General features: G+C 48.9%; 7 protein-coding genes across 7 annotated transcripts; 3 read left to right on the forward strand and 4 right to left on the reverse strand.

Moving 5' to 3' along the window:
• Nucleotides 1-623: 623 nt before the first annotated feature.
• FMAN_04611 (putative matrix AAA protease) lies at nucleotides 624-3,348 on the reverse strand (the record flags this gene model as incomplete). The annotated part of the gene is made up of 2 exons (XM_041828660.1): nucleotides 624-1,405; nucleotides 1,461-3,348. 2 exons carry the CDS (start codon nucleotides 3,346-3,348, stop codon nucleotides 624-626), a joined length of 2,670 nt encoding a protein of 889 aa, XP_041679501.1.
• Nucleotides 3,349-4,104: 756 nt separating this feature from the next.
• Nucleotides 4,105-5,175, reverse strand: FMAN_04610 (uncharacterized protein; the record flags this gene model as incomplete). Its single annotated transcript, XM_041828661.1, has 1 exon — nucleotides 4,105-5,175. The coding sequence occupies one exon, from the start codon at nucleotides 5,173-5,175 to the stop codon at nucleotides 4,105-4,107; it is 1,071 nt and encodes a 356-aa protein (XP_041679502.1).
• A 384-nt stretch (nucleotides 5,176-5,559) lies between these two features.
• Nucleotides 5,560-6,748, forward strand: FMAN_04609 (uncharacterized protein; the record flags this gene model as incomplete). The annotated part of the gene is made up of 4 exons (XM_041828662.1): nucleotides 5,560-5,576; nucleotides 6,284-6,342; nucleotides 6,392-6,502; nucleotides 6,552-6,748. 4 exons carry the CDS (start codon nucleotides 5,560-5,562, stop codon nucleotides 6,746-6,748), a joined length of 384 nt encoding a protein of 127 aa, XP_041679503.1.
• A 296-nt stretch (nucleotides 6,749-7,044) lies between these two features.
• Nucleotides 7,045-7,563, reverse strand: FMAN_04608 (putative u6 snrna-associated sm-like protein lsm5; the record flags this gene model as incomplete). The annotated part of the gene is made up of 6 exons (XM_041828663.1): nucleotides 7,045-7,083; nucleotides 7,134-7,197; nucleotides 7,249-7,276; nucleotides 7,328-7,366; nucleotides 7,420-7,476; nucleotides 7,539-7,563. 6 exons carry the CDS (start codon nucleotides 7,561-7,563, stop codon nucleotides 7,045-7,047), a joined length of 252 nt encoding a protein of 83 aa, XP_041679504.1.
• A 439-nt stretch (nucleotides 7,564-8,002) lies between these two features.
• FMAN_04607 (uncharacterized protein) lies at nucleotides 8,003-9,842 on the forward strand (the record flags this gene model as incomplete). Its single annotated transcript, XM_041828665.1, has 3 exons — nucleotides 8,003-8,085; nucleotides 8,142-9,154; nucleotides 9,205-9,842. The coding sequence occupies 3 exons, from the start codon at nucleotides 8,003-8,005 to the stop codon at nucleotides 9,840-9,842; spliced, it is 1,734 nt and encodes a 577-aa protein (XP_041679505.1).
• A 227-nt stretch (nucleotides 9,843-10,069) lies between these two features.
• Nucleotides 10,070-11,556, reverse strand: FMAN_04606 (uncharacterized protein; the record flags this gene model as incomplete). Its single annotated transcript, XM_041828666.1, has 2 exons — nucleotides 10,070-11,403; nucleotides 11,463-11,556. The coding sequence occupies 2 exons, from the start codon at nucleotides 11,554-11,556 to the stop codon at nucleotides 10,070-10,072; spliced, it is 1,428 nt and encodes a 475-aa protein (XP_041679506.1).
• A 3,644-nt stretch (nucleotides 11,557-15,200) lies between these two features.
• On the forward strand, nucleotides 15,201-17,549 carry FMAN_04605 (putative glycogen synthase; the record flags this gene model as incomplete). Its single annotated transcript, XM_041828667.1, has 5 exons — nucleotides 15,201-15,279; nucleotides 15,351-15,448; nucleotides 15,501-15,776; nucleotides 15,834-17,392; nucleotides 17,444-17,549. The coding sequence occupies 5 exons, from the start codon at nucleotides 15,201-15,203 to the stop codon at nucleotides 17,547-17,549; spliced, it is 2,118 nt and encodes a 705-aa protein (XP_041679507.1).
• Nucleotides 17,550-18,008: the final 459 nt, after the last annotated feature.

The following is an 18,008-nucleotide window of genomic DNA, read 5'->3' on the forward strand; positions in this document are numbered from 1 at the left end:
CGAGATGCTTATCAAGGCCTATTCTGCCTCCTGTCTGAAATATGGGATACATGGCAGCATAACCCTGATGGGTTCTTGATCAACTGTTACAAGATTGGCGAGCCAGGCAAATTAGACAACGTCTTCAAACCATCATTTTCAGGACAGAGAATTCAATCATCAATATATACTTAATGTTTTACAGTTCTATAGCCTAGAATACATTGTTACACGGTTGTTCCTAGCCTCGACCTCCAGGCTTTCCAACACGATGAGGGTAATTTCTGATGGTTGCGATGTGCCGGTTCTGCTAATAACGCATTGAACATCCAAAGGAATTGATCAAATGTTTTGGTAGAGTAGAGTGCCGCTTTTCTCTGCGCCTTGCTGTGGCCTCCATGACCCGTGTTGCTCCCCCCTGACGAATCATCGTAACGTCCTGGCCTGACATCAGAGTCCTCGGTTCTGGAATAGGCCTCGCTGTTATCCTCGTCGCTGCACAACCAATCCTCGTTCTGCCTCAAGTTCTCCTGTATTCCTCCTTCTGTCTTGCCTCCGCAGCACTGCGCATGACCAATCGTCGTCGATCGTACCACGGAAGCTACCTTCGCCAACCATGTGCTTGGCGACTTTTCTTTTCGACTCTACTCAAGCTCTTTGAAAGCTGGGGCAGGGGTAGGGGGGTCCTTAGGCGTATCTGTCTCCTCAGGGAATGGTGGGGGTGTGCTCTCCTCCTTACCGCCGCCAAAGTATTTCTCAAAGTCCTCGTTGTCACCAAATGGTCGCTTGCCCAAGATGCGAACCATGTCATCTCGCACGAGAACCTCCTTCTTGAGCAACTCCTGGGCGATTAGTCCAACTTCCTTCTTTTTCGAGGTCAAAAGGTCTCGGCATCGCTGGTAGGCTGCATCCACAATTCGGGAAACCTCCTGGTCGATCTGCTGGGCAGTAGATTCGGCAAATGGCTTCTGCATGCGGTTGGGGTCATTCTCGAAGTGAACGGGGCCCACCTTCTCGGACATGCCCCATTGAGTCACCATGTTTCGTGCCATCTGGGAAACCTTCTTGAAGTCGTCACTAGCACCTGTTGTCACGGTGGGGAAATGAAGCTCCTCAGATACACGGCCACCCATTGTCATAGCCATACGGTCCATGAGCTGGTTGGTGTTCATCAGGTAAGCATCCTGGGGCAGGTACTGAGCATAACCCAGAGCACCTTGGCCGCGGGGAATAATGGAGACCTTGAGAAGAGGGTCAGCATGTTCCAGGAACCAACCACAGATGGCGTGGCCGGCCTCGTGGTATGCAACAGTCTTCTTCTCCTCTGGCTTCAGCACGAGAGACTTGCGCTCAAGACCTCCGATAACCCGCTCAATGGCCCGCTCAAAGTGGTCCATCTTGACCTCATCAGCGTTGCCTCGGGCAGCTAGGCAAGTTAGCCAGGTAACACACACAATATCAGAATAGCCGGTAGAACATACCAATTAGAGCAGCCTCGTTGACAACGTTGGCAATATCAGCACCGGAGAATCCAGGGGTTAGAGTTGCCAGGCGACCAACAAGGTATTCGTGGTCCTCGTTCGTCACAATCTTGTTTAAATACACCTTAAAGATTTCCTGGCGACCTTTCATCGTAGGACGATCAATGAAGATATGTCGGTCGAACCGCCCTGGTCGCATCAGGGCTTTGTCGAGCATATCCGCTCGATTAGTGCCAGCAAGAACAACAACCTGCTCGCGAGTATTGAAACCGTCCATTTCAGTGAGAATCTGGTTCAGAGTTGCTTCCCGCTCATCGTTGCCACCGAATCCCCGGCCGCTCTCCTGTCGCGCACGTCCAATTGCGTCAATCTCGTCAATGAAGATGATGCAAGGGGCGTTCTTACGTCCTTCGGCGAACAAATCTCTCACACGTGAAGGACCGACACCGACGAACATTTCAACGAACTCAGAACCGCTCACACTGAAGAATGGTACTCCAGACTCGCCGGCTGTGGCCTTGGCAAGTAATGTCTTGCCAGTACCCGGGGGGCCAGCTAAGATAGCACCTCGGGGGATCTTGGCACCGAGCTTTTCGAACTTCTCGGGTTGCTTCAGGAAGCTCACAAACTCCATGATCTCGGTTTTTGCCTCTTCGAGGCCAGCAACATCTGAGAACTTGACCTTAACAGCACTCTCGGCGTTGAACTTTTTAGCCTTGCTCTTGCCGAAGTTGAACATACCTCCTCCAGCGCCACCACGTCCACCCATTGACCGCTGAGTCCAGAGGATCAAACCAATGAAGAGCAGTGTAGGACCAAAGGCCAGAAGGAGGTTGCCAAGGGTGCTGCCGCCAGCCTCGTAGCTCACAGGTATCCTTTCGGAAGGCGGAATACCCAGCTCATCTTGCGCCTGTTCTAACTTTCGCTCGAAGGATTCAACAGACCCTATAGAGAACACGTAGCTCTTTCTCGCAGGTTGTCCGCCCTCACCAGTAGCTCCAGTTGCAGATGGGTGAAGCTCTACCCGCACGTGTGAGCCATTAACGACAATCAGCTTCTGAACCAGGCCCTTATCCAGGAATGCTTTCCGCATCTCTTGCCAAGTAATCTCCTTCTCAGAGAAAGGGTTGGCAAAGAGTTCCGCAATCCATACAGTGACACCAATGGCGATACCAGTCTGAACAGCCTCCAGCCACCCGCTGCGCTCATTCTTCGGTGGCTTGCCACCCTTCTGCTGCTGCTGTTGTTGCTTCGACTTGTCAGCGTTACCCTTTCCGTCCTGAGTCTTCGGTTCCTGGTCCATGCGGAAGGAGGAAAATTGCCCATCCCGGTTCTCCTGTTGATCTTCCAACTCTATTATCCGTTCTGTGACCATGTATACACATCGCATAAGCCTTCCCTTGTCCAAGATCGAAAGGTTCCCGTTCTGGCGTTGCTTCTGAAGAAGGTCTCGGGTCTCGGCAGGAGCGCCAACAATTTGAAGTTTCTCAAGAATGTCCTTCGCCACCGGCCTTTGAGCCTCTGGAAGTCGACTTGTAAATTCCTCGAGATGTGCCAGTTCTTCCTTGTTCAAGTGAATCCAGCCTTCGGGCAGAGGTGGCGGCTTTGGTGCGTCAGACTTGCTTCCATCGGGCCCGTTCTTTGCACTGTGTTGATTCAATGGCTTGCTTCCATGCTCATCATCTTTTTCGGGGTTTGATAGGGGACCTTTGCCGGGAGGTGGGGGTTGCGAGGAATATGTCCTTGCTCGAATGGCGAATGCGGCAGAAGTCTTTGCGGGGATCGATCGGGTGACAAGTGACGGCCTTACACATAAGCGCAGTGCAGGCTGTGTTGACAATCTCGTCGCTCGTGCGAGCTGGCTTGATTGTCTTAAAAATCTCGACATGGCGGGCAACGCAGGCTGTCGCAAGTGCGGAACTACCGGGGTTGTGTGTATAGATAAAGGTAATTGAGAGCGCCGTGCTATCTCATGGGGTAGCACGGCTCAAGCCAGCGATGCTATTGACTAATATTTGAGGCCGGTATACAGTCGTATATGGCGAGAACTCGGAATTCCAGCGCCAATGGGTGAATATGAATATGTTGGATGGCACCACCAAGTGAAAGCTTCTGGTGATGAGTCTACAGTGGTTGCTTAGCTCGAAAACTGAGGATCACGTGTTGGGGAAGTTGCTGAGTGTGGGGTCAACTGTGGGCGGAAGGTGAGAGGATTGGCTGATATGATCGCCTCGGGGAATGTGTCAGTACGTACGTCAATGAGTGATGCCTGTTCTATCTTACCGATGGATGCGTAGGTCTGTCCGGCTCTGCAATGCTTGACATCCATCAAATGAGGAAGCACATCGGTTTTGCACTTGTCAACCTAGGGGAGGAAAGAAAACTCAAGACCTTGATCCTAATTGACAAAATGACCTAGGTAACTTTATATAAATTTAGGATATCTTTTACTGAGTTTATTTTAGCACTCTATATAAAGGTCTGGTGTTTTCTTGCTGTCTGAGGGACACTAACTATAAGTGACAAAGACCTAGGCAAGTTTCGTACAACATAGTGTGGATCTGGTAGACCTTGGATTATATATTTTTTGACACTTTGGCCCCAAGACAAAGGTTCTCTTGCTCCTGAAGGTTCATCTACTACCCTATCGCTCCGCCCATTCCAGGTTGTGGATGAGAATGGATCGTATGAGGCCACCGCCTTTCACTGGAACTCGGCAATCTTCCTTTGATTCAGTGAGATGCAAGAGTATTTCTGCATCCTTGGCTCCCTCGAAATCAGGCAAGTCACGCCAAATTTCAGTCTTTGATTTTTGGGCAATTGGGTGGTTGAAGTACAGCTGCAACACACGACGGGCCTGCTCATCGTCACCGATTTCGAACAGGACCACGCTGGGCTTAAGGAGTTCTGCAATGTCCAAAAGCCGTGCGTAAAAGACGTCTGCTGGGTTGCATTTACTAGGGCAAGGGAGGTCCTTATCGGGGACCAATGCGAGGCGCGGTTCATATTTTCGGACTGAATAGCCAAGTTGCCCACGGCCATGATGCCAGATATCTTCTGATATATATGGAGGATTAGACACGAGAATATCCCAGGGGGTAACGGCGAGCTGCTGCATGTCGCCATCACTGAAAACGTTTGCCCTTGTGATGTCAAGCCGCTTGTGTTTTGTGGGCTTAACCAAATTTCCAAGCCTGACGTTCCGTGTGATGTTCTCCTGTGCGAGTCGGAGGGCTACAGGCGAAACATCCACTCCTCGCACGGTCAAATTGTCAACTGAGTGCTGGAGGGATGAGAAAAGTCCAAGAGGTATACAACCAGTTCCTGTGCAGAAGTCGATTATGTTTACTCCACGGTCCGTTTTCCTTACATTTTGTCCTAGAAGCTCCCCTGATTTGATGAGGTTTATTAGATGGAAAGTGTATGCTTCGGTTTCTGGTCTAGGTATTAAAACACCTTGTTTGCACTTGATGTCAAGTGAGCCAAATGGCTGAGAGCCGATGACATACTGAAGTGGCTCACCACGCCCCCTTCTTCGACATAAATTCTCTAACATCCATGATTTGTTTCGTGACCGTGATTCATCGACATGGCTTCTTAGCCATCGGAGCTCATTCTGGGCAGAAGTCAAGTCCCGGCAAGCTGGAAGAAGGCTTGCGATATGTGGCGAAAGGCGCCTAGCACGCCGCAACAAAGATGGCTGAATGCGCGGCATGACGAAAGACTTTCATTGTTGAGCCTGCAACGGTGAAGGTTAATGCATGGCAGAATTGGAAGCATGCCATCAGAAAGTTGAGGTTGGATGTACATATTGTCATGATTAACCGACCTTTAACCTGTCACGCCTTGAAGCTTCGAGCCTCTGAGGGCCGCCCCTGCGTCACCTTGCTTAATTCTTTAACTCTTTGTTCACAACTTGACCAACTCGCTCAAGATACAACCTCCTTTTGGATCTTTTTGGTGCTGTATTCTCTACAATTTCTCGCCGAGCGATTCGAGCGATTCGAAACGCAAACTGCCGACATTCTTGGATTTTTGTTGCCATCGCCACTTTACCGCCAAATCTCAAACCACCCAACACTCTGACCAAGAACCGAAGATGAACGCGCCTGATCGGTAAGACCGTCTTTTTCTATCTCTTTGTCTGTCCCTCTCTCTATTTATTCAGGTCTACTCTCGTGTGTTTTCAGGCTGCTTGCTCTTCTCTAAGTCTGGCAAAAAAAAAAAAAAACACAAATATCAGGTCAGAGTCCAAAACTACACGCTCTTATTATCCTGCTTGGTCAAGCGCCATGTGAAGTCAAATGCCCAACATTGGTTCGACAATCGGTCTGTGCCTTTGCATAGGGAACAGCTTTCATTCTGGCAAGTTGCCAGCTTGGTCTGTCTTATCACCCTGCCGTCAGTTGGTTGAGAAAGCATTATGCGACTGGCAGTGTTACCTAGTTGGCATTACCCCTAAGTATGAATGCCCAGCCTTTTTAAGGCAGTATGGGTTTTCGAAAGTCTGAAAGTCATCAAGTAACTATCCTTTCCTTGAATCTATGTTCTGCGTTCATTTGCGGTGTCAGTGGCGGGCACTGTCTCTGGAAAAAATTATCTCGCGGCCTGCCTTTGCGAAGCAATTAAAAAACCATTTTCCTCAAGCGAGTCAGGTTCATCTCATCTATTTCAACGCCATAAAAAGCACATAGCATATATTTGCCTTTTCACCAAATATTAAACAATGGCCGGTGGTAACCCCAAGCATTTCAATCTCCAAGATGACCTGTTACGTTGCTTTGAACGACTTGACGTCTTTCGCAAGCTAACAAACTTGACAGTTTCGAGTTGTTCCTGCTCGGAGAGGGCGAGAAGAAGATAGAAGAAAAGGTCTTCTCAGGTCAGCTCTCTCACGACTTATGTCTATCCTCTGCTTACAATATTTTTAGGGATGTCCAATACCTCCGATTTTGTCCTCATGAAAGAAGACCACACTCTGGGTAACCTTCTCTCCGAGCATCTCAAGATGCACCCCAATGTCTACATGGCTGGGTATAAGAGTACAGATCCTGCCGCCCTTGATGAATCTTGTGCTGACATCGTACACAGTTGCTCATCCCAACGTTCCTGAGCTTTTCATTCGAGTCCAGACAGATGGTACCATCACCCCCCGCGATGTCTTTACTTCTGTCTGTGAGAAGCTCATCAAACAACTCGAGATGCTGCATCAAGAGTTCACGCGAGAATGGGAATTGAGACGCATCACCAACACTGGTGAGCAGGGAAACATGCAGAACGGCCACTGAGTTCCGCGTTCATCATCAGGGATCATCTAAAACGGACAGGCATCATGGACGGTCGGCGTTGGGGCTGCAGGTTACTGCTTATTTATTTTTAACCAGATATAAACTGGAATGAGCTTGAGATCAGACTCTTCTGAGCTATACTGCGGTCCTTGTTTCCACTTGATGTGCATGTTGTGACACACATAAAAAATAGGTCGCGCCAGGTTTGCTTGAGTTTAAAAGAGGGGAGGCCTGGGCTCGAGATGAGTTTCGATCGAAAGAGGTTTCGTGATGTCTATGATCCTGGTAGACCATTCTCAAGCAGCTCCTTCTGGGCCTTCACCACCGGGGATCAACTGATAGAGTTTTAGTACAAAAAGCAGGGAACGAGTTCCGATTGACTCACCATGCAGATGTTGTTGCCGTTCAGCAGAATCTTGGGAAGTTTAGTGTGGTTACCCGAATAGTCACTATTGAGTTAGCCAGTGCCGGAAATGCAATAATGGAAATGTTGCTCATACAACTCGGTTACATCCTCCAGAACCATATCTATACTGGTGATTAGTTTCGGTAGCGGCGAGCTGGGAGAGTAATACTCACTGACGTAGTCATCAAAGCCGACGAGAGTTCCGCTGAATTCTATCACCTTTTCAGTACAATCGTCTATGAGCATGCAGAAACTCATCTCTCACCCTTATCGCCCTTCATAATGACCCAAATCCTGGAGCCTACACACTTATCGATAAGCTCTACGCAGAAGAGTTAGTATATAGCTTTGATACATCAAGGATCTCTATGGAAGGCTACTCACCGAGAGGTAACAGTTGGGATGCCATTGTGAAAATGTGACGTGGGTGGATCGAATGAAGAGTTATCGATCTGAAACGTCTTCTTTGCTCAGAACTATTACTGAAGTGCCGGTCTTAGTTACCGAAAGCCAAATGCTATATCTCAGAGTTGAGCTGAAGTCGTCAAGGTCGTCGTCTCAAAGTCTCAAAGTGGGATGGATTATGGAGGTGTGAGTAGGTAAGGGGCCTAGGTAGGTAGAGCACGTCCCCACGTGCTCTCGCGATAATCGCGGTGACTAAGCCAATTCGTTGCCCACCTCCACCCTCCCCAAGCCACCCACCAACGCTCAGAATCAATGATCGCCCTATTGACGCGGCTGCCTAACAAATCTCACATACTGCGCAGTAGTCTTCGCGTATCAGGGTCATGGGCTTTTGCCACAATGGCTCACCGACGCTGGCTACATTTCAATCACTTCATACCCCAATGATATTGTCTTCACAGGGGCGCATTGCTGGCAGTGTATCAAGACCCTTGACAAGAACGCGTCAGTTCCCCTCTGTTAGTAGGTATGTTGAGGTACCCGTCTTTAATTTAAAACTTCCTGACGGTTCTATCTACAAAGGAAAGAGTTCAGCTTCAGCATGCCATCAACTATAAACAATCGTCTGTGGAATCCGGCTTTTGGGATCAGGTTCTCTACGAAAAATGACCATCATCCACCTTACCCTTTCCTAGATATTACTCGCTTCGTCCATACCTCTGCCTCTGGGTCTGGGGGTGTTGAAAAGGGAGATGTCGAAGCTGACGAGTTCAGCGAAGGTGAAGAGTTCGAGCGTGCTGCGGTGGAATGGTTCGATCAACAAGATCGGTTGGTATTGCCCACTACTGAAGCAATCTCTAAAGGCACCCAGGTTGCATCAGACACAGACGGTGATCTCGTCAAGGCCTCAAAGCAGGAGAAAGCACTGACGGAATCCGTCACTGCACCTCTCACAACCTTAGACTACACAATCGACGCCAATCTTTGGGATACCGCCAGGAAGAGTAAGGCTGGCTCCAACCAGTCGTTCTGGTCCTACAGAATGTATCGCCAAGTTCAAGAAAATGGCGAGGAGCAGAAAGTTAAAGTCCACTACTGCACTTCAAAACATACGATGGAACATGTTTGTGAAAGGTACTTTTCTAACGAGAAAGTCATTGGCTTCGATTTGGAGTGGTTTGTTGCGAGGGGTCCTGCCAGCTCCAACCCTCGACGAAATGTTTCGCTCGTCCAGATCGCTAGCCCAAGTCGTGTAGGCTTGTTCCACGTTGCACTTTTTCCCAGGGACGACTTTGTCGCCCCAACCTTCAAGAGGATTATGGAAGACGAAAGCGTAACAAAAGTCGGAGTGGCTATCAAGGGTGACTGCACAAGATTGAAGAACAACCTCGGCATAAACAGTAAAGGGATTTTCGAGCTGTCTCACCTCTACAAACTTGTCAAGTACTCGAAGGCTGGAGAGCTAGACCGAATCAATAAGGTCATGGTGTCTTTAGCCGTGCAGACAGAGGAGATGTTAGGTCTTCCGTTGTTCAAAGGAGATGATGTGCGGTCCAGTAATTGGATGATGCGTTTGTCAGCAGATCAAGTTGCATGTGAGTTAAAACTTACGCCATCTGTTCTTCTGTAGCTCACGCATACATAGATTCCGCATCAGATGCATATGCTGGTCTCCAGCTATACTACGTGCTTGAGCAGGAACGCATGAAGCTTCAGCCTACTCCTCCTCGACCAGCTTTCGTCGAGCAGAATCTCCCTATTCGGTTCTTGACCGCTGATGACGTTAACGAAAGTGATACGACTTCAGAATCTGGGGAACCTGAGGTTATTACTGATGTTGAAGCGAGACTTGAACCACTAGAAACCAGGCCTACGCCATCGATCGCAACGCCCACAACAAAGGCTACACCCCAACCAGAGGACAATTCTCATGATACAAGGGATCCCCGTATCCTTGCTGCCGAAAAGCACGCTCAAAAATACCACAGCATAACGCGCCTCAAGTCGACACCACCATTGTCGTCTCTTCGCACTTATTACATGTGGTATGACAATCAAGATCTTACACCAGAGGTTGTTGCTACACTCTTACGTACTCCTCCTCTTAAGACAAACACTGTTGTTTCCTATATTCTTGATGCCATCGTCTCAGGAGGGTTGCCTTATTCCAAGGCGAGGCTTAGAACTGAGGTATTAGTCCACCTTGCCCCCCAGTCACTAGTGAGTGCCAGGTATCGAGCATTAGTGGATGCAAGTCAAGCGTCTAAAGCAGAAGAACTATAAAATCGATTCTAGGATTCGAGTGAAAGCAGCTTTGCTGCAAACTGGATTGGAAACGAATTAATGAAGTTTGCTTTTTACCTTGGATCAGGTTGTAATTCGTGACCTTCAGTCCTATTGCCAATCGGATCCTTAAGATCCTTAAAATATTCCAGCCATATCATCTAAGAACACAATAAATATTTTTGGTATAAAGTAAAAATCGGGGTTGGGTCTCCATTTCTATTACACTATGATCCTGGCCCAAACAGATTACGGCCTCTGTTGATCTGAACCTTCTTGTCCTCACCACCACTCACAATACCCCAGGATTGATCCCAGGCCACACTCAGCACCTTGGCTCCATCACCAGCGGCGGGGAGCTTCTTGCCCTTAAGCCACTCTCGGCCTATGGTGTACACTGGCTCACTGACGCTGCCGCCACCCTCTTCCGATGTACCCATCCGCACGCTTCGAAGATCCCACACACGGCATGTACTGTCATGAGAGCCAGACACAAGCGAGTGATCGTTTTCGGGTGAAGGCGCCAAAGAAACAACCATATTAACGTGCCCGCGGAGTGTCATGGCTGAGGTAGTAGTAGCTGACTCGCGGGGGTCGAGGAGGGTAATATGTCGGGCCGACGAACCAGCAGCAACAAGCGAGGATCCGGGGAGCGCCGTTGCGCATAATAGTGGGTGCATGGTAGTGAGTCGGCTGACCTCGCGCTGGGTTGTTAAGTCAATAGTGCGAACAGTATGATCTTTGGATGCCGAATAGGCGACCGTTGCGTCGTTGGGATGAAAGATGGCAGCAGTCACAGGCTCATCATGGACGGGGATCAAAGCAAGAGGGCCACGCTGTGCAGTGTTGGCGGCACTTGCAAGCTTGGCTCGCTTCGTGCTATGCGCAGAAGGCAAGCTCTCAGGGTCCGCTTGGGGAGCTGTTCTTTTTGACGATGTCCAAAGGCCAACTTTACCGTCAGATGATGCTGTGAGAATGCGCTTAGTGGCTCCGTTAATGTCAAGACTGTTGATTTCCTTCTCATGACCCCAGAGTTCCATGCTGGACTTGAGGGCACCAGAGAAACCATCCTCGGACTCGCTATAGTCCCAGACAATAACCTTGCGATCCAGGCCAGCTGAAGCCAGCTGCTTCTGTGAGATCCACCTAACCGCATTCGCTCGCTGCGTGTGACCACCAGCTCGACCAGCAGGAGACACTGCGATTGCGTCTCCGGAAGGGTTCCAGACTCTAACGAGGCCGTCATAGGAAGCACTCGCAACTCGTTCGGGGATGTTACCACCACCAGCCAGAAGGCCTGCTCGTGAAGTGGCAGATAGGAGGTCTATACCTCCGACCCAGTCGTCATGCTCAAAGCTCGCTTCGTAAACCGGAGGAAGCAGGCTTCGAACATAGTGCAAAGTCAGGGTGGATTCAGATGAAAGACCATTTTTTGCAAGATACTCTTCAATAGAAGTTCGGAGAAATGTGCCATTGGCGAGAAAGTCGAGGGGTATAGGAGAGGAGGTATCGAGCATAGACTCGGAGTTGAGAATGCGAGAGAGGCCATATCGTTTAATATCTATGATGAGGATTAGCCCTTTGATCGCTCCAATGTATCCAAGAACACCAATAACTGACCTGCAGGCACGAGCAATTGTTGTTTAGAGTCTGGGAGTACCAAATCCTGCTCAGTAGTGGTGAAGACGACCTTCACCTGTGCAACGTCCCCCATTTTGGCGTGGTTGATCAATCGTTGTTATCCTTCGAATTATTTTCCAGGTAAATCGATTTGAGGTTATAGAATAGAAGACTTCTACTGATTTTTAAGCCTATTGGGCTCCGGGCATCTCGAACAATTTGCTGCGGTGAAGGTATGCTTGTGGCAGATCAGCTTGCAAAGATCTTGGCAAAATCTAGAAAATTTTGGAAATTTTTGTAGCCTTGCAGGACCTTCGGCCCCACTGCGGGGAGCCAAATCCGAGACGCTGGCCAATGACGATGTTGGTGACTGCAAGGCTGAACCACTTTCCTGATGCTCATAACAGACCTGAGATAAGTGTACAGACATGATACGTTAACATAAGGTAGGATAAAGACATGTTTTGCAGGGCAACTTCTTCGAGAGTCTAGCAACCAGGATTGGCTTACTATTTTGAAGCATCCAGTCAAGCAAATCCAATTAGTATGTGGGTGATCCATGTTCAAGAGCTCTTGAAACTGGATGCTTTCATCTCTCGAATAAGAACTTGAATCTGGTATCAAATCCCTTCCTAAAGGTTCATTGAGTCCATTGTGTTTCAAGTAGATCCCTCAGAACTGGCCAAAAAATCCATTCTGCGTGAGTTCAGTCTTGAAACTAATTCTCATCAGGGAGGTTGTAGGAGCTGCTTTGTAGGTGTTAGTTGGACCATTTTACTTCATCTTAATCTCAACGCAATCTCCAAGGGCTCCCCTATAGCATCTAGATAGAGAATATAGGTATAGATATATCATCTCCTAGTATTACAATGCAAGTAATCTTACTAGATGCATAATTGTTCTTAGCTCGTCGGACCCTGATCTTTAATAAGTCATTCTGATTTCATCGTAAGATTTGTAGATCTTGACTTATAATAATCTAAGATCATATGAACTCTTGCGCTGAGGTTTGTCGAATGGCAATGTTTCTTGCATGCTCGTTTTCTAGAAACAGGACCATTCCTGAGTCAGCTCGCGAGTCGATAACTTATGCCTGCGACTCTTGTTGAGAGAGAAACGCATTGTCTCTTGCATTGTTTCTTTGTGACGAGGTAATCATGACGATTCTCGCTAACGACTGCTGCTACATCTGGTCGCTTGTATCGCTGCTTTAATAAAATCCGGGGCATTCTTGCTGGACAAAATAAACTCGTATTCTGTTACCGTGGCATTTGGAGTAATGAAGCTCTTCAAACTCACCCCCATCTGTCTCAATAGAGGCAGGGAGTCGGGTTGACGGAGCAGTCCTGGCATATACATGCTTGTTAATCCCGTAACCGTGGGGGGGCTAATATTGTAGTGTTTCAAAGGAGAGACATACAATACTGGATAAGGGAGTTGTTCGAGACGAGAGAATTACGACTTAAGCCGCAGAGGTTCAGTCCATAGCAACAGGCCACCTATCTCAGTTTGTTTACTCGCGGTTTGAAATCTGTTGTCAATTTCCGATCAAGTCGGGCAAAGTTAACTTAGTGGATTCTCTGTAGGCGACAAGAGGTTTCCTTATACGTTATAGACCTGCGGTTGGCAAGAAAATATGATGCACTGACCGAGTGCAATAGCAATGTAGAGAGTGATACTTTACCAAAAGATTACATATAACTTAGCCAGCTTTAAGGTATAGAAAGCCCTGTGTGCTTTTTTTATTCAGTAAGATAATGAACCTATAGGCACTTAGTAATTTGCCGTAGGATTAATACTCTTATCCTTCTCCGATTAGTACTCTATAGAGTAGGAGCATGTATTTTTCGCTAACAGATATGATAACGCTGGCATCGATTTCAAAGACGTATCATGATATAAAAAGGATTCCAGTGAACCTGGGGAAAAACCACATCTGCTGAGCATGTCGATCTCTGGTATTCCCCCGCATTCCATGACCTCATCCCGACATCCCCAAAGAAGTGCCAGACCTGCGTCTGGCCATACACAAGACAGGTCAATTTTTTAGAATGAAAAGTTTTGACTGGTCCTTGCAACCTAACTTAGTCGCTAGTGTGGTGAGAAGTAAAAAGTCTGCGCCGCATGCCCTACAGAACGGGTGGGAGATTTGCGCATGCCGTTGAGGGAAAACGTCGAGGCGTATCGACTAATACTATGTATGTAACAGGCGAGGGAAGAGAGAAAAATCTACCCATGCTCCTCAACAAAGGGACTCCATCTCATAATGGCGTAACATCGAGACCTGGAAATGGCAGTGAAACACCTTGATCAATGGGCCGGCCTCGGCTCTTTGACCGGAGTGGCGTTGGTGTTGCAAGGAGCTATTCCTTTTGATGTCAAGTTTGTGGCGTTTGGCCAAGTCCATTTCTGCGCGGTTAATCTTGATTGAGTTTAGGGAAGCTGGCAATTGAGACCTCTCAAAACAGTTTCTTCGCGTGAGGTGTAAAGAAAAAGAGGTTCCAACGATCTGATGGCAGTCAGACATATGGTGGTCGCTGATATATTTTTACTTGGAGGCTCAGTTGAAGAACACACTAATGTCATGCTCAATCGACTCGTCCAGGCATTAACCCAGGACATTGTCTTTCTAAAAGTATGTACATACATATGTAAGACGTTGACCCTGGTCCCTGTCCTTGTGAGCCAAGAGAACGGGTCCATGTGGCGATGGGAGACCTGCCCTGGATTTCACAGTTATTTGGGCTTGGTATACGGGCCTTGAGGTTGGCTTTTGTTTAGGCGCCGTTGCTAGGAGCTTGGGGCCCCGACATCCCACCGACCCCACCCAAGCTTGGGCCGCTAGTACGCCAAAGTACGAGCTGAGGGCCTAAAAGCTGTACCCGAAGAGCATCAACACCAGGCAATATCACGGCCGATAGTTGCTGTAGTGGCCTCTTGGTACCTGCCGAGTACATTATTACACCATCTTTTTGTGAACTCAACGTCCTCTACACAATCCCCCTCCATGTTGGTTTCTTGCTTGCTTCCAACTTCCTGGGCTCGAAATTCCTCCCTTATACTTCCATCTTTCCTTTTCATTTTCCCTACCTTACCTTTCCCTCTCCTCCTCACCACAATTGGGTCCCCTCTCACCCTCTCTCATCTCAATTGGTGTAGCGCTTCAAAACACCAAAGCAAATCAATCACCACCGCCTGGACCTGAGATCCATCGTACTAGGTGTAGTAGTACCCATCGCTGTTAGTCTTTCTGGCTCCTACATCTCCGCTCCCCATGGGCACATATCCATCTGCCAATGGACCCCCCATCCCCTGTGAATGCCCCATGTTCACTCAGTGCTCATCCATCCATCGCACGCAGATCCGTTTCTTAGGCTAGGTTCACTCTCATCAGCGGCACAGTGACGCAACATCGAGACCACCACCATCTCGATTCGATCCCTCCGTTTCGCTTCTGCCGAATTCCCCCAGCCACGCGCTTCGCTACTCCCGAGAAAACTTCTCAATTGGCTTCGTGCACCATCGTTACAGCTTCTTACCCCTTTATTATAGCTCCTTTCCCAGCTCTCCAGCTCTCCTGTTACTGTCCACCTGAAAGACTTCTGCGCTAGCTCCACTGCTCAATTCAACGCGACCAGACCCCTGGCCGAAGCCCGTCAGATCATCGCGTTTACTATCTACTCTTCTTCCCCTCAGCGACTTACTCCTCACTTCTTGAATTGAGGTAAACACGTCAAGATGAGTGAAGGCGAGCAGCAGACTCGCGACATCAAGAACCACCTTCTCTTTGAGATTGCTACTGAGGTAGCTCATCGAGGTCAGTCATTTGCGACAGCTGAATCCTTCATTCTCCCGAGTCTTCACATACTAACCCGTGGCGCAATACAGTCGGTGGTATCTACTCGGTTATCAAATCCAAGGCTCCTGTTACAACAGCTGAATATGGCGATCGCTACACCCTGATTGGTCCCCTCAACCATCAATCTGTAAGACTTCAGCTTGAAGATTCTCATGACTCTCACGTACTGACCACAATAGGCCGCCGTCGAGGTGGAGGAGATGGAACCGACCAGCCCGGAGATCGCTGCTACCCTACAGTCCATGAGAGATCGAGGAGTTCACATTGTTTATGGCCGTTGGTTGATTGAAGGGGCTCCCAGAGTTATTCTCATTGACACCAAGACTGCCTATGGTCGCATGGATGAGTGGAAGGCCGATTTGTGGGAAGCTGCGAGCATTCCTTCACCACCTGGTGACGATGAGACCAACGAAGCCATTGTTTTCGGTTACCTAGTCGCCTGGTTCCTAGGAGAGGTACGTTCGCTTGACCATTCCACTCATCTCAGATCTGCTAACCGTAATATCTTATAGTTCGTCTGCCATGAGAAGAAGAGGGCTGTCATTGCTCACTTTCACGAGTGGCTTGCTGGCGTTGCCCTGCCCCTCTGCAAGAAGCGCCGCATCGATGTGACGACGATCTTTACCACGCACGCCACTCTTCTCGGCCGATACCTCTGCGCTGGCTCTGTGGATTTCTACAACAACCTGCAATGGTTCGATGTCGATGCTGAGGCTGGTAAGCGCGGTATCTACCACCGGTACTGCATTGAACGAGCAGCCGCGCATGCATGTGATGTTTTTACCACAGTCTCTCACATTACAGCGTTTGAGTCTGAGCATCTGCTGAAGCGAAAGCCTGACGGTGTTCTGCCCAATGGTCTGAATGTTACAAAGTTCTCGGCGGTTCATGAATTCCAAAACCTGCATCAGCAGGCAAAGGAGAAGATTCATGACTTTGTTCGAGGGCACTTCTACGGTCACTACGACTTTGATCCCGACAACACACTATACCTCTTCACCGCCGGTCGTTACGAGTTCAGGAATAAGGGTGTCGACATGTTCATTGAGTCCCTAGCACGATTGAACCATCGTCTCAAGGCCGCTGGTAGTAAAGTGACAGTTGTTGCTTTCATTATCATGCCTGCTCAGACCACTTCGCTCACTGTGGAGGCGCTGAAGGGCCAAGCGGTTATCAAGTCACTGCGAGATACCACACACGTTATTGAGCAAAGCATTGGCCGTCGCATCTTTGAGCGGTCTCTTAAGTGGCATGAGGGTGATCCCATGCCCGATGAGAAGGAACTCATCTCTGCTCAAGACCGAGTTCTACTTCGCCGTCGTCTCTTTGCCATGAAGCGTCACGGACTTCCCCCAATTGTCACCCATAATATGCTCAACGATCATGAGGACCCTGTCCTGAACCAGATTCGACGTGTGCAACTTTTCAATCACCCCACTGACCGAGTCAAGGTAGTCTTCCACCCCGAGTTCCTCAACTCTGCCAACCCTGTTCTTCCTCTCGACTACGACGACTTTGTCCGAGGTTGTCATCTGGGCGTCTTCTCTTCGTACTATGAGCCTTGGGGCTATACTCCCGCCGAATGTACTGTCATGGGCGTGCCCAGCATTACCACTAACCTTTCAGGTTTTGGATGCTATATGGAAGAGCTTATCGAGAACTCGAGCGACTATGGTATCTACATTGTGGATCGACGAACCAAGGGCGTTGACGATTCCGTCAACCAGCTCACTTCCTTCATGTACGACTTTTGCGGCAAGAGTCGCCGCCAGCGTATCAACCAACGAAACCGAACAGAGCGTCTTAGCGACCTCCTCGACTGGAAGCGTATGGGCATGGAGTATGTCAAGGCTCGTCAGCTAGCGCTACGCCGTGCCTACCCCAATTCCTTCAGTGGCGACGATGAGGAGGATGACTTTATACCTGGTGTTGAGCAAAAGATTTCGCGACCCTTCTCTGTTCCCGGTTCACCACGAGATCGCACTGGCATGATGACTCCCGGCGATTTTGCCAGTCTTCAGGAAGGCCGTGAAGGCTTGAACACTGAGGACTATGTTGCATGGAAGCTTCCGTAAGTGAACGTTCGTGCTTGGTGTGACGCCCTTACTAATACCGTTCGCAGTGAGGAAGAAGACCCCGACGAGTACCCATTCCCCCTCACTCTTCGAACGAAGCAACCTGCCCCCCATAGCCCTTCTGATAGGGTACCTGTCAACGGAACCCAGTAGGACCGATATTCCAGACTCTTTCGGACAGTGCTTAGGGAAGAGGCTGAAGGGGAGGGACTGTATTTGAGTAGACGGGCGAGCTTTGATTAATTATTGTTGTTTTTATGGGAACGAGAAAGAGGTGGAAAGGAGCTTTCTCATCAGACAGAAGCTTGTATGTCATTACTAGTGTTGACGCACATCCGCATTGTCGCAATTTGCATCCTGTGCTTTTCTAGTTAACTAGTTACATCCACTTGGGAAATCTGTTTATGAAGCCTCCGCAGCTATTCCAGCCCCTGGCATGGTGAATTGATCCAAACAACCGAGTAACCTCAGACGTGTAGGTGCCTTAACCTGACCTTTGGCTATTCGAGCTCGGTAGGTATGGTGCCAAATACAGCAGCCCACCTAGTCTAACGCCCACCAAGGTTTTATATTGCTTAAGATATGGACCCCAAGTGTTCTTATCGGTGGCCT

This window comes from Fusarium mangiferae, assembly GCF_900044065.1.
Source record: "Fusarium mangiferae strain MRC7560 genome assembly, contig: FMAN_scaffold003, whole genome shotgun sequence".
In the NCBI taxonomy this organism is placed as follows: Eukaryota; Fungi; Ascomycota; class Sordariomycetes; order Hypocreales; family Nectriaceae; genus Fusarium; species Fusarium mangiferae.